This window comes from Gymnoscopelus braueri (assembly GCF_963280865.1).
Source record: "Gymnoscopelus braueri genome assembly, chromosome: 18".
Lineage (NCBI taxonomy): Eukaryota > Metazoa > Chordata > Actinopteri > Myctophiformes > Myctophidae > Gymnoscopelus > Gymnoscopelus braueri.
In genome coordinates this window covers 15,862,634-15,876,139 of record NC_137618.1, presented here as the reverse complement: position 1 = coordinate 15,876,139, position 13,506 = coordinate 15,862,634, and the positions used below count along the sequence as shown (strand labels likewise).

At 46.1% G+C, this 13,506-nt stretch overlaps 1 protein-coding gene across 12 annotated transcripts in view; it reads right to left on the bottom strand.

Moving 5' to 3' along the window:
- The window catches only part of tns1b (tensin 1b), a 320,096-nt gene that overhangs the window by 21,762 nt on the left and 284,828 nt on the right, over positions 1-13,506 (bottom strand). For all 12 annotated transcript variants that reach the window (XM_080456570.1, XM_080456568.1, XM_080456569.1 and 9 more), the window contains 5 exons: positions 11,157-11,252; positions 7,109-7,277; positions 5,442-6,375; positions 3,842-4,385; positions 1,631-1,717 (listed from right to left, as the gene is read on the bottom strand). In XM_080456570.1, coding sequence (XP_080312696.1) covers positions 1,631-1,717; positions 3,842-4,385; positions 5,442-6,375; positions 7,109-7,277; positions 11,157-11,252 — 1,830 coding nt within the window. The remainder of the gene's footprint in view (positions 1-1,630; positions 1,718-3,841; positions 4,386-5,441; positions 6,376-7,108; positions 7,278-11,156; positions 11,253-13,506) is intronic.

Sequence of the window (13,506 nt, the reverse complement as noted above, 5' to 3'; positions counted from 1 at the left end):
TCTTTTCTATTAATATGTTGGATTCATGTTAATGTGTATTTTTTCAGACAGTTAACCTTTTAAACGCTCAATATTTGGTCAACTCGACCATTGGCTCTGTACTTGGTCTGCTCCTTTTCCCTCTACACCAACTCTCCGAAAATAGCAGATCTACAAGCACATAATGTTCAAGATTTGGCGGACCACCTGTAGTTACTCTGAGGACCCCCTAGGGGTCAAGGACCCCGTGTTGAAGACCCCTGATTTAGAGGTTAGGTTTAGGTTTTAGGATCGGAGTTATGCCTTATTAATACTTAATTTCAGTGTTGTGCACTGAAATAGCCAATCTAGAAGTTCACGATGCATCTCGGCACACTACGTATGTCCTCACAAGTGTAGTAGTGTGTGTGTGGGTGTGTGTGTGTGTGTGTGTGTGTGTGTGTGTGTGTGTGTGTGTGTGTGTGTGTGTGTGTGTGTGTGTGTGTGTGTGTGTGTGTGTGTGTGTGTGTGTGTGTGTGTGCGCGTGTGTGTGCGTGTGCGTGTGTGTGTGGTGTGATGTCATGGCAGTTGGAGCATGTGCTTGTGTTTAAGATGAGCTAATCCAATGAGGGGGAGCGATGAGCAAAAGCAGAAGGGAACATCCACTGACCTCACAGCCAAACACATGAGCAAGAGAACATGTGTGTGTCTGTTTGTGGCCGCGCAAGTGCGCATGTGCACGTGCATGAGTTGAGCATGCAAAACCCCGAGAGTGCAGACGTCAGGAAATCTCTGGCCTCGGAATGCGCTACATTCAATTAACACAGTGACTTCAAGCTCGGCAAGAGTTTGAAGTAGTAAAGTAAGTAGGCCTTCCCGAGCCATGTGGCCCATATAGGGCAGGAGACTATCTCCTGTTTCTGTAGCGTGAGGCATCTTGAGGTACGTACTGTATGTACACCCCCCTGGACATGATGCTAGTACAGTGGTTCTCAACCAGTGGTCCGGGGACCACCAGTGGTCCTTGAGGGGGTTCCAGGTGGTCCCCAGCTAAATGATGGAAGAGTTGGTAACCAAGTGGACAGGGCCGGATCTACCATATGGGCACTTTGGGCACGTGCCCAGGGGCACCTGGGCATCAGGGGGCACAAAAAAAAATGAGGAAAAAAAAAGTTTTTTTTCTTTCACAAAAGAAATCCCCATTTTGCAGTTATCTAATACGAATGAAATAAATAAATGATGTCAAATGTCAAAAGTTTTTCTCGAATCGAGAAAGTTTTTCTCGCTAAAGCGCGCGTGCATGAGGGGGGGGCCCATTGCAGTTCCAGTGCCCAGGGGCACTGAGAGGTGTTAATCCAGCCCTGCAAGTGGACCCTTATAGAGCTTTAACTCTTGAGAGCGCAAAATTAAACCAAATGGACCCTTATGGGTCCATTTGGTTTCATTTTACACTCTCAAGAGTGTAAACAACCAATCCTTGATGCTGAGTGCCAAGCAGGGAGGCATTGGGTCCCGCTTTTTATAGTCTTTGGTATAAATGATGTTAGCAATCCAATTATTCCTGGATCATTTACCTTTGGATCTATTTACCCACTTGTTTGACCTAAAGCATGGATGGTGCTGTTGGTCCCGATGATTTAGATGCAAAATGTAATTAAATTCGCTTCCTCACCTTGATCCCGGGAAATGTCTGGCTTGTACCAGAACTTGGACGTGTCTTGGACAAACTTGACATTCAGCCGTGTCTCCGGACTCCCGTCTATAGAGAACAGAGAGAGAGAGAGGGAGAAGGAATGTCAGTGTCACAGAGAGGTGTCACAGCTCAATCTCTAAGGTCAAGATTACTATGTAATCCACCGCTGTGCCTGGCTTTAAACTGTAGACAAATGTGACAGCCAAGCCGTATCGATGTCAGCGGGAAAGTCTCACAGGAATGTCACTCCAAGTATGGCCTGAAGCTCCGACATACATCTCAACTAAAGTCAAGGCATTTCACTGCACTGCGCTGTGACTGGCTGGTTCCCCAATAAAGTCATAGAAAACATACTCTAGGAACGACAGCTTGCCAAGGAAACTTGCCAGAAGCCCCTCCAAACCCCATGCACCCCCCCCCCCCCCCCAAAAAAAAAACCTTACCTCATTTCTTACATTTTCTTTAAATATTATTTTTGGAAGTTATGTTAATGTTCTATGTTTCATATCGTGGTCATGATTTTGGAAGCAGTAGTACGCCATATCGATATGATTTGATTTATAAGGAATCATGAACCCGCCAGGGCCAAATGGATAGAATCTATGGAAAACAGTTTGAGAATGTGTCCCGAGGCAATAACAAATTCTGGCAACGGGGCGAGAATACACAAAATGCCTGGTTTACGGTTTAAACCTCTCCCGAACAAGGAGCCCTGGGCATGAGCTCTGTAGCTGTCTGTCTGTCTGTCTGTCTGTCTGTCTGTCTGTCTGTCTGTCTGTCTGTCTGTCTGTCTGTCTGCCTGTCTGTCTGTCTGCCTGTCTGTCTGTCTGCCTGTCTGTCTGTCTGTCTGTGCCTCTCACCACATTAGTGGCCGCGCTACTCTGAACGGACTCGAAAGGCACACCACAGACAGAGACATGGCTGCCAGATCACTGGGCTGGAAGCCACGACCACTGCTATCCTACCCCGAGAGCATCTGGAACTGGCCGCGCGAGAACAAGAACAGCACAGAGAGAGAGACAGACAGACAGACAGACAGACAGACAGACAGACAGACAGACAGACAGACAGACAGACAGACAGACAGACAGACAGACAGACAGACAGACAGACAGACAGACAGACAGACAGACAGACAGACAGACAGACAGACAGACAGACAGACAGACCTAAATCTTGTGAGACTGAAAGTCCTTTTCATCTACAGTACATACGTAGTATGTATTTTTTTGTTTAAGAAAGCAAATTCCTGGTACCAACTAAAAAGTAAAGCATGGCAGGATATTGTCTCTGTCGGGTGGAAACCTCATTATGTCCAAAACTGTTACTGTTCAGGATTCAAATTCCAATATAGCTAAAGTAGCAGATCTAAAAGCCAAGCGCCACGCTTCGAGCTTGTGGATCTGCTACTTTTGATACTTTTGTGTGACGCTGTAGTAAAAGAAAGTTAGATTATGAAGATAAGAGGTTTCTGCCCGACATCAACAATAAATATGTCGAGCTCATCTCTTCACCTTGCTCGCACGCGCGCACACACACACACACACACACACACACACACACACACACACACACACACACACACACACACACACACACACACACACACACACACACACACACACACACACACACACACACACACACACACACACACACACACACACACACACACACACGAGTAGAGCAGGACAGTGGTGAACGGCTGCTCAGCGATGTGGATCAGAGAATAAGCAGCAGGCTACTTTTATTGATCCCTGGGGGGAAATTTGTCGTTTGCATTTAATCCATCCTAAGTATCCCATCCGGTGTCCCGCAGTGGGAACGGACACAGATGGCATCCAGGCTTACATCGTCATCAGATGGTGAGACTATAAATTGTATTTATATGACGTTCATGTACAGTAATAATCAACTCATAACAAGTTGAATAATTGCTGTTAGAACACTGCTGATAGCTCCTCAACCTCTAGTCAGACCATCAAGAGATTTTCATCTGCAATTATGCGGTTTCCTGCCTGTTTCATGTGGTGACTGCAAGCAAGTGTAAAAAAAAAGTACCTCCCCTTCAAAAACACACAATTTTTTTTTTTATTATATATAAAATAACTGTTTAACTGATGTAATAATTTCAAATTATTATCGTCAGTTAACAGTTAAACGCTTAATATCCCCAACTCTGCTCCTCACCAGGCAAGTTGAACTTGGAGAAGTCGGGGAGCGTGTGGAAGTAGCTGGGCGTGCTGCCTCCACTCGACAGAGGGGACGGCATCTTGCCGTTCAGCGTGCCGTAGGACAGACCTCCGTTCGGCCTCTCTCCGCTCGACATGCGTCGCTTCTCGGGAAGCTGCGGCTGCTGAAGACCCGGGGGGGCCGGGCTGCCCTGCCGGAACCCCCCCGCCCCCATCGGCATCATCCCGCCGCTGCCGTCCAGGTAGCCCGCGGGGGACAACGGAAACGACGGCGTGGGCGGTCCCTGGTAGCCGGAGGAGCTGCTCTGCCGCGACAGGTTCCCGTGCCTCAGTTCGTCCGGCGTGGTGTAGCCGCTGTGCATGGGGTGTCGGTCCAGGCTGGGACTCCGCTGGGAGGACATCTGCGATATGGAGGGGTGGCGGCCCAGGACCGGGCTGCCCTGGTGGGTGAGGGAGGGCTGTCGGCTGAGCACGGGGCTGCCCTGCAGGTTCTGGCCCAGAGACGGCTGTCTGCTGAGGACCGGGCTCCGCTGCATGGACACCTGTAGCATATGACCATAGGAACTGCATTAGTGGAGCCACGGCGCAGAGTGAGTTCAAAACTCTTGTAACAATTGATAGTAAATGGCATGAGCCCCAGGCAACAAACGATTTAAATGGTCACATAAGCAGAGTGCAACAGGGGGGGGGAAATTATCAAACTTAAAGGAGTAGTTCACCCAAAAAACTACTTATTTTCTATCAATTACACACCCACATGAAGCATTGAATTCATGGAGATTTGTTTGTTTCTGTCGCATTCCAAAGCCAATAATGTTATTATCGCCGGTCACTCCGGTAGGAGACTCAAAGGAGACTCTTTTGAGTCTCCTATACCGGATACATTAGCATCTTTCCGACCAGTCATCAAATTATTGGCATAGGAATGCGACAAAAACAAAAAAATCTGAATTCAAGGCTTCATGGGGTGTGTAACTGATAGGAAATAAGTCATTTTTTAGGTGAACTACTCCTTTAAACCCCATATGGTTGAGCGGAGTCCCTCAGGGCTCTATACTAGTGTATTTTTCAGTATCGTGGGGAAAGCTTTCGCCGAAAATAGCCGATCGACAAGCCTTTTTCAGGATTCCCAAAAATAGCAGATCGACAAGCTCAAAAAGTGATCTAGCTTGTAGATCTGCTATTTTGTATACTTTTGTGTGACGCTGTAGTGTGATTAACTCATTCACTGCCACTGACGTAATTGACGTAATTATTCCCGTTTACCAATCCTGCCACTGACGTAAAAAACGTAATTTTAATTAAAAAAAAAAAAAATAATAATAATAATACTTTTTTTTTTTTCAAATTTGACCCAAAGACCAAGGAGATATGATTTTTCGAAGATCTAGACTCCAATCCACTTCCTTGTTAACTTAAAACTTAAAAATTCTGTATCTTGGCTCCTGAGTACTTTTTTTTTTTCGATGAAAAATCTCTGGCAGTGGGCCAGCAATAATTGTGGCAGTGAATGAGTTAAGTAGGGCATTGATTTACGAAAAAACATAAAAAGTTAAAATATGGAGATGACTGTAAGAGGTATACGTAATAATAAACACCTGTCCGGTGGAGGCCTGTCTGGTCAGTACAGGACTGCCCTGCAGGGCTCCTTGAGACGGACGGCGACCCAGGACGGGACTGCCTCCCATGGACACGTCGTAGCCGTTGGCCGGCGACGGCTGCCGCCCCGTCACGGGGCTGCCGCCGCCGCCGCCGCCGCCGCCCGCCTGGTAGCCCGCCGAGCGCTGCAGCAGGACGGGGCTGTGGGCGGGCGCCTGGCCGGCCATCCAGTGCAGCGCCTGGGGGCTCCTGTGGCTGAACGAGGTCTGCTGGGCGGGCGGTTCTGCTGAGCGGGGGGGGGCCGGGCCGGGCTCGGAGGACGTCGTCACGTAGCCGCCTCCTCCCAGGTGGGGGCTGCCGGCGGGGCCGCCGAGATAGGAGAGCGTAGGAGGGGCGGCGGCGGTGCCAAGGTAGGAGGAGGAGTCCAAGTAGGAAGGGGTGGGGGCTGCGCTGGCCGCCTGGTAGGAGAGGGCGCTAGCAGCCTGGTCGGAGGGGATAGGGATGCTGGCGGCCTGGTAGGGAGAGGTGGGAGCGTTGGCAGCCTGGTAGGAAGGGGGGTAGGCGTTGGCAGCCAGGTCAGAGGGGGTGGGGGCGCTGGCAGCCTGGTAAGAAGGGGGGTGGGCGTGGGCAGCCTGGTAGGAGGGAATGGGGGCGTGGGCAGCCTGGTCAGAGGGGGTGGGGGCGTGGGCAGCCTGGTAGAAAGGGGTTGGTGCCCCCTGGTAGAAAGGGGTTGGTGCCCCCTGGTAGAAAGGGGTGGGGGCGTTGGCAGCCTGGTAGGAAGGGGTGGGCGCGTTGGCAGCCTGGTAGGAAGGGGTGGGGGTGGGGGCGGGGTGGTAGGCACTCTCGGTGGGCTGCGAGCAGAAGGCTGAATCAGTAGTGGGCTGCTGCTGGGACGGAGTGCTCACGCTGCTCTCTGCCACCATGTGGCCGTCACTGCAAAGGAAGAAAGATCAACGTACACTTAAGTCTTAGTTATGGGGACAGTTTGTAATTAACAACGCTTTATAAATGCTATTATAATAGTAATATTTGTACAGTATACTTGGCTATCTAGATATTGATACCTATTATACCTATTTTTTTTACCTACCTATTTACAATATATTAAGTAAAGATATACTATGTCCATACAGTATACAGTATATGGAAGGGAGAAGACCCCACACAAACAAGAGAGGCATACTACTTAAATTGTTCCAGCCCAAGTTTGTTTGGGAATTTTTCAGCACCCTCTACTGGGCATATTTGAGTACAGAGTGACATTCAGTAGGCTACATACATAATATCATCTCTGTCGGGTGGAAACCTCATATGTCCAAAATGTATGTATTAGTGATGCGTGCGTGGGCTGCCCGTGGCCCGCGGGTCCCACGGGTTGAACCGCAGGGGCGGGCGGACGGTTTATAGATTAGACGCAATTGTTGCGGGGCGGGTCAACCCACGGAGCGCGCGCTCTCTCTCTCTCTGGCAAGCAATTGAATGGACTTGCTTATGTGTTTCTTTTTGGGGGGCGGGTTCCGGGACGAGCTGGGTCGTTGATTTATATTCATTTTTGCGTGACGGGTTGGGGCGGGTTGAGCTCCCCTGCGGGGCGGGTTATGAAAAAACCTGACCCGCACATCACTAGTAAGTACTGTATGTATGTATATGTATGACAAACACTCACTTCTGTGGGCTTTGGATGGGGCTGCTGCTGGACAGAGGTGGGTTCAGGGTGTTGGTGGAGGAGGACAAGGAGGGACTGGGGCTCCTCTCTCCTGGTGAGGCGGCTGCCGGTTCGAGCCCGCCTGCCGCTGTCGCCGACCGGGCCACCGACTCCACGTAGCTCCTGGGTGCTGTGTGACAGAGACAGAAAGAGACAGACGTCAGAATGCAGCGGTGGAAAGTAACTACAGGTACTGTACATTTTGAGGTACTTGCACTTTACAGTATTTCGTTACTGTCGGGGCATATTTTTTTATCCATATTTTAACTGTTTCTGTTTTTTTTCGATAATTTGTGCTTTGGCAATTTTGTATCCACTACAATTATTTGAAAACTTTAGTTACAAGTTACTTTGTAGATTTACATTACAAAACATACAGTACATTAACCGATGAAACCCTATTTAAGTAGATTTTGTTGTCAATACTTTTGCACTTTTACTCAAATGATATTTTGATTACAGGACTTGTAACAAGAGTATTTCTACATGTGGTATTGCTACTTCTAATTAAGCGTAAATAAATCGGAGTGCTATCGGATTCCCACAATTACATCTTGCAACATCTTGAAACCGTGATCTCCATCCAACTCGTGATTCCAAAAAACTCTGAATGCACATTTGCAACATAAACCGAGTCCAGTTGTCCCCTGCTGTACCTCCTGTCAAGAGCCAGCTTTTCTGCAGCTTGAATGCTAACGCTGTAAGCCGGGCGCTAACACAACCCATCTGTGCACCCCTGAGCCCTACCGAGTGTTTACATGATGGAGGATGACAGGCCCATTACGTCTCAACAGCTACGCCGCTTTCACTCCAAGATGACCACCTTCTCTCTCACCAAATATTAATCAGCATAAGATTGCTTCGCCATGGAATATTATCACATTTCTTGACGATGAAGATTATTTTATTTTTATTTTTCGAATTACATTTTCTATGAATTAGTAAATACATGTCGTCGCTGTCAGGCAAATTATGCATGACCATATTTCAACTTTTTATGTTTAGTTTTTCCGTAAATTAATGCCTTACAAAATGATCAAAAATATCTGAACTACAAGCTCACAGCTTATAGATCTGCTATTGTCGCAATTGAAAATAAATTAAAGTAAAAAAAATACTGGCCTGCCTGTGGGTTTTATGAATATTCTAACCAATAAAAAGTATTAACAAGAGCTTCTGTGACTAAATAACTACATTGTATCCATTTACTGAAAAGTAACAGTTTTGGACATACAAGGTTTCCTCCGGACAATGACAATATTTCGTCTCTGTGGGTTGGAAACCTCATATGTCCAAAACTGTTACTTTTCAGGATTCAAAAAAAAATTAGCAAAATCTACAAGCTCGAAACGCGGCGCGAAGTTTTGATGCTTTTGTGTGACGCTGTAATATGATCAAGTAGGGCAGTATTTTACGGGGGAAAAAAACACAAAAAAGTTAAAATATGGAGATCAGAGGTTTCTGCCCGACAGCAACGATTTAACCCATTAAGACCGGGAAAGCATCAGTCATTTTAGATTTTGACCACTTAAACCATTATCTTATAATTTGGCTATTCAAAAATAGCAGATATACAAGCTCATAGCACGGCACCGAGTGCCGCACTATGAGCTTGTAGATTTGCTATTTTTTTTTTAATCATGAAAATGTGTGCAAATCCTGGGATATATATTTTTTAAAGGGAACTTTTCTAACTCAAATCTTTGCTTCTGGGGATACTACAAATCTCTTCTAAATCCTAATAGTTTTTTGAAAAAACTTATGTTGCTATAATCAGTGGTTCTCAAACCTTTTCACGTAAAGAACCCCCAAAATAATATGTATTTGGCCACGGACCCCCCATCTCAAAATATGTTGTTCCAGGGACCCCCAGAAGCAAAGATTTGAGTACAAAAAATCAGCTTAAAATATATATATATATTCAAAGAATTGCACCAAAAATAAAAAAAGAAACCATTTTTCAAAAATAGCCAAAGTATAACAATAATGGTTAAAGTGGTTACACAGATGCGCGTTCCCGGTCTTAATGGGTTAACCTACTGCATGGTGATGACCACAATGTAAGCTGTTGAGACTCTGTTCAAGCTACTGTACTCATGATGATGAGCGGATGAGAAGTAAACAAAAGAAGAGTGACGGTTGCGACGGCGGTGTGGTCATGAGGTTTTGTTTGAAGACAAGAGGACAGTTAGTGGAGAGAGGATGTCTTAAGGCTATTGGTTGATGGTCTAGACTCTATGGCATTGGTTCCCAAACGTTTTCATGTCAAGGACCCCCAAATTGATATATATATTTGGCCACGGACCTCCACCTGAAAACAGTTTGTGTCAGGGAAGGGACCCTCGTAAGAGAAGATTAGTGTTGTTTAAAATGTTCGAAATGATTCCAAGTTTTTCAAAGATTTTCAAAAATCGGTAAAAAAATAAGAGATCTACAAGTTTGCGTTGTGACACGTTGTGATATTAACCAATTTAGCTGATGGGGACCCCCTGGAACCCCCTCAAGGAAACCCCCGGGGGTCCCCGGACCCCACTTTGAGAACCACTGCTCTATGGCATTAGAGCTGCATCTCTTACCTTCTTCATCGTCACTGCTCTCATCATCTGAGGAGCATCGATGGAGGGAATTCAGAGAAAAGAGCGCAAAGTGAGAAGATACAGGGGTTGGATAGAAGAGGAATAGAGAAGAAGGGACTACATTCATATGTAACGCTTATTCTAGTCGTCGGAGCACTCAAAGGTACTTTACAATGTACTTCACGCTCACCCGTTTACACACAACGGCACAGATACACCGTTTACACATTATCTGCATCATTTTGGTACACATTCTTCACACACACACACACCAGCAGCGGAGGCTGCCATATAAAGCACCAACCTACTCAATGTTGGGCAGTTTGGGGTTCAGTGTCTTGCTCAAGGGCACTTCCACATGCAGCCAGGAGGAGCCCGGGAATCGAACCGGGAACCCTTCCGGCTCTCCCAGACGCCCCACTCTACCCCCTGAGCCGCTGTTACCCCCAAACGGGCTGGCTGGAGGGAGAATATAATGGTTTCCGCTATTGGGTTTCCGCAGATCAGAAAAGGACGATGACTTCACTTATACCCTTTTTATTACCAAATAGAGCTCTGAGACTTAGACCACCCAGACTTAAAGGAAAACCTCAACCTTTTTTTTTTTGTGTCAATTGTGTGGATGTGTGTGTGTGCGAGCAGCCGACGTCCCTTATGGAACGCATGCATGACTCCAGAGTCACCAGAGCTCAGCGCGTTTGCCTCCAGCCATCCCGCTAGTTAGAAGCAGACCGTGTTCAAAGGAGCTGATATCTCAGCCAATATTACTGGTGGAGGTTAGACGTTTGAACACTGCATGAACGTGCAGTCCTGAAGGTGGGCCTGTAAATCAAGGCCTCATATTATGCAATCCTACACACCCCATTTAACCCATTAAGACCTGAGGCGATTATTAAAAATGTTTTCTAAATCCTAACAGTTTTTTGAAAAAAATCTGGAAAATATTTTTTCACGATTTTTCAAAAATAGCAGATCTACAAGCTCGTAGCGCGGCACTCGGTGCCGCGCTATGAGCTTGTATATCTGCTATTTTTGAATAGCCAAAGAAATCTAAAGTGACACAGATGCGTTCCAGGTATTAATGGGTTAACCATGCAATTCTCTGCTCCGTTTACATCAGCTCACTGAAGGGGGCACGAGGCTGTAAAATCAAAGGTGAAGAGGGGGTTTGATATACTGTACACAGCAGAAGTGGGGCGTGCAGTATTTTTAGCAAAGGGGTTGATTGCTGCTAAGGTTTATGTTGCATTGCGAGAAGCTTCTGGACGGAAAGGGTGAACCAAAATCCACGCTGAGACCGAATTCAAGCGGACGATCAAATGATCAAAAGGAAAAAACCCTCGTTTCTTCGGTCTGTCAAAGCTTTGGCACTCTATAAGGACATTATCGCGTTATAGCGTGGTGTGTGGGTCTGATAAAGGGAATGGACAAACCTGAGCCTGTTTGATTGAGGTGGATCTCCGCTGGGTTGTGGGGCTTCAAACCCAGCGCTGACAGCGGGGTCTTAGCCAGACCAGGCGGCGAGCGACCTGAGGAACAATAACAGGCAGTCAACACCACATAGTGTCAGATGATCATAACGGTCTTGACAGCTACTACCTGTCAGCTGTAATCTTTGCTGATTCTTAGCACATTTCAGATTTTTATTTTTTATTTTTTCATCACCAGCAATGGTCACAATGTTTAGGACAGTGGTTCTCAAACGTTTTAATTTCAAGGACCGCCATAACTCGGAGAGTGTACAAATGGAACCAAATGGACCCTTATGTGTACACTCTCGGAGTTACAGACCCTTAATAGGGTCCATTTAGAACCCCTCTCAAGGAAAGCTGAGGGTCCATGGACCCCACGCTGAGAACCACTGGTTCAGGATCAAGGTTCTCCCCAAATGTTTGTTTCAAAGGCGAATGACATCAATTCTAGCTAGCATTGGAAAACGGAAGGACACACGTATGAACGTTGTCCTACACTGTCCAAATTGCAGAAAAAATAACCAAGCTCAATATGTCAGTATATGTATAATTTAAATTCTAACAAGGCTAATTATAATTTTCAACTTTGTCTTGCAATTCACATGACAGGACGCACGCAGGTGCTGAGCTGTCAAGACCAAAACAGTCACAGTGTGACAAAATAAAATGGCAACGCATGTCACAAAGAACACAAGTGGTGCCCATGCCTCATGCTCTGATGGGAGGGGCAAAACATGCATGTGACGTGACAAACGTGACAAACCTTTTGGCAAAGCAGAGTCAAAACACAAACTTTTAACACACATTTGATGGGTAAACACAGCTGACGGTAATAAAGTTAATTGTGGGTCTGTTTCATTTAGGCGTTACTGTGTCTATAGGTGTTTACTGCGTCGTGCCAGCATGGGCAGTGCAAGTCCCTGTAGTTAACTTCACGCTGGAAGCACCTAAATGAAACACCCAAATGAAGCACACCTGTCAAAATGATGTCTGCAGTGAAAGGGTCCATTGCTTAAGACGTTAAAGGAATACTTTGTCATTTTAAATTTGAGTCTGTCATGATTCTTCACCAGGCACTGGCTATGAGAAAGGGCTTCCCTAGTCTTCTTTAGGGTTTATATTTATATTTATAAACAACTTTTTGCACTGATATATCACTCACGTTCTGCTAGCTGCAAGATAAAAAGCTAGCTTACAGTTAATGGTACTGTAGGCCTAGCTTGTTTGCTAACACTACTAATAATTTCCCCCATGTTGGGTTTTATGTTGTAGCTTGCCTGGTAAGGAAAACAAAGTCAAATTCAAACTGTCAAGGTATCCCTTGCACAGAGGCCACTGATGCGTACACTTTGAATGAAAATGACTGGAATTTCAACAGCCCAAACTCTGGCCACATTAAACGACAGACAAAAAAACAAGACAAGAAGTGGACAACGTCATCACCAGAGCCACAGCTTGGGTAACGACGACCAACACACAATTAGAAGTTTCAACAACGTGGTCAATCTAATCTACACTAAACTGACCAAGCTGCTGAGAATTCTAACCGCATGCGTGTTGTGCCACCAGACGAAGGTGACACATGCCACCGCACGTGACAGTCCCAGCTTGTAGGCTCCCGTGGCGACTAATCCTAGTCCTTTTTTATCAGTGGTGGAAAGTAACTACAGTAAGTACATTTACTCATGTACTGTACTTTAAGTACAGTACTTGAGTACAGTTTTAAGTACAGTTTGGAGGAACTACATGTCAGAGGCAAATACTGTACTCTGCAAATACTGAAAATGTTAGTTACTTTGCAGATTTAGATGATTATTGCAAAAAAAAACACGTAAGCCCTATTTTACACTATGTCTATTCGGAAATAGCATCGCAATGCATCGTGAGCTTGCAGATCTGAGAAAGAGTACTTTTACTTTGATACTGTAAGTATATTTGGAATTGGACATTTTGAATGCAGGACCTCTACTTGTAACAGAGAAAAAAACGATCTATTATTCCACCACTGCTTTGAACTTTTCCTTCCAGCCACGGAACACTGCAAATCAAACCCAAACGACAAAGAAAGCCGACTTTTGAGCACACGACTATGAATGGATGTAAAAATAGCTAGACAAGTGAGGCTGGTGTGAGAGGGGGGCCGGGGGGCTGGGTGGGTGGGGGGGGGGTGCGTAGCAAAACAAGGCAGGAACAGGAAACTGGACACAGATGACAAGTTTTGCAGAGAGCAGCAGCCACACAGACTGTGGACTGTCAACAACGTAACGTCTACAAAGTGCATGTGCTGCCGTTGGTCTCTCTCCTACGGATG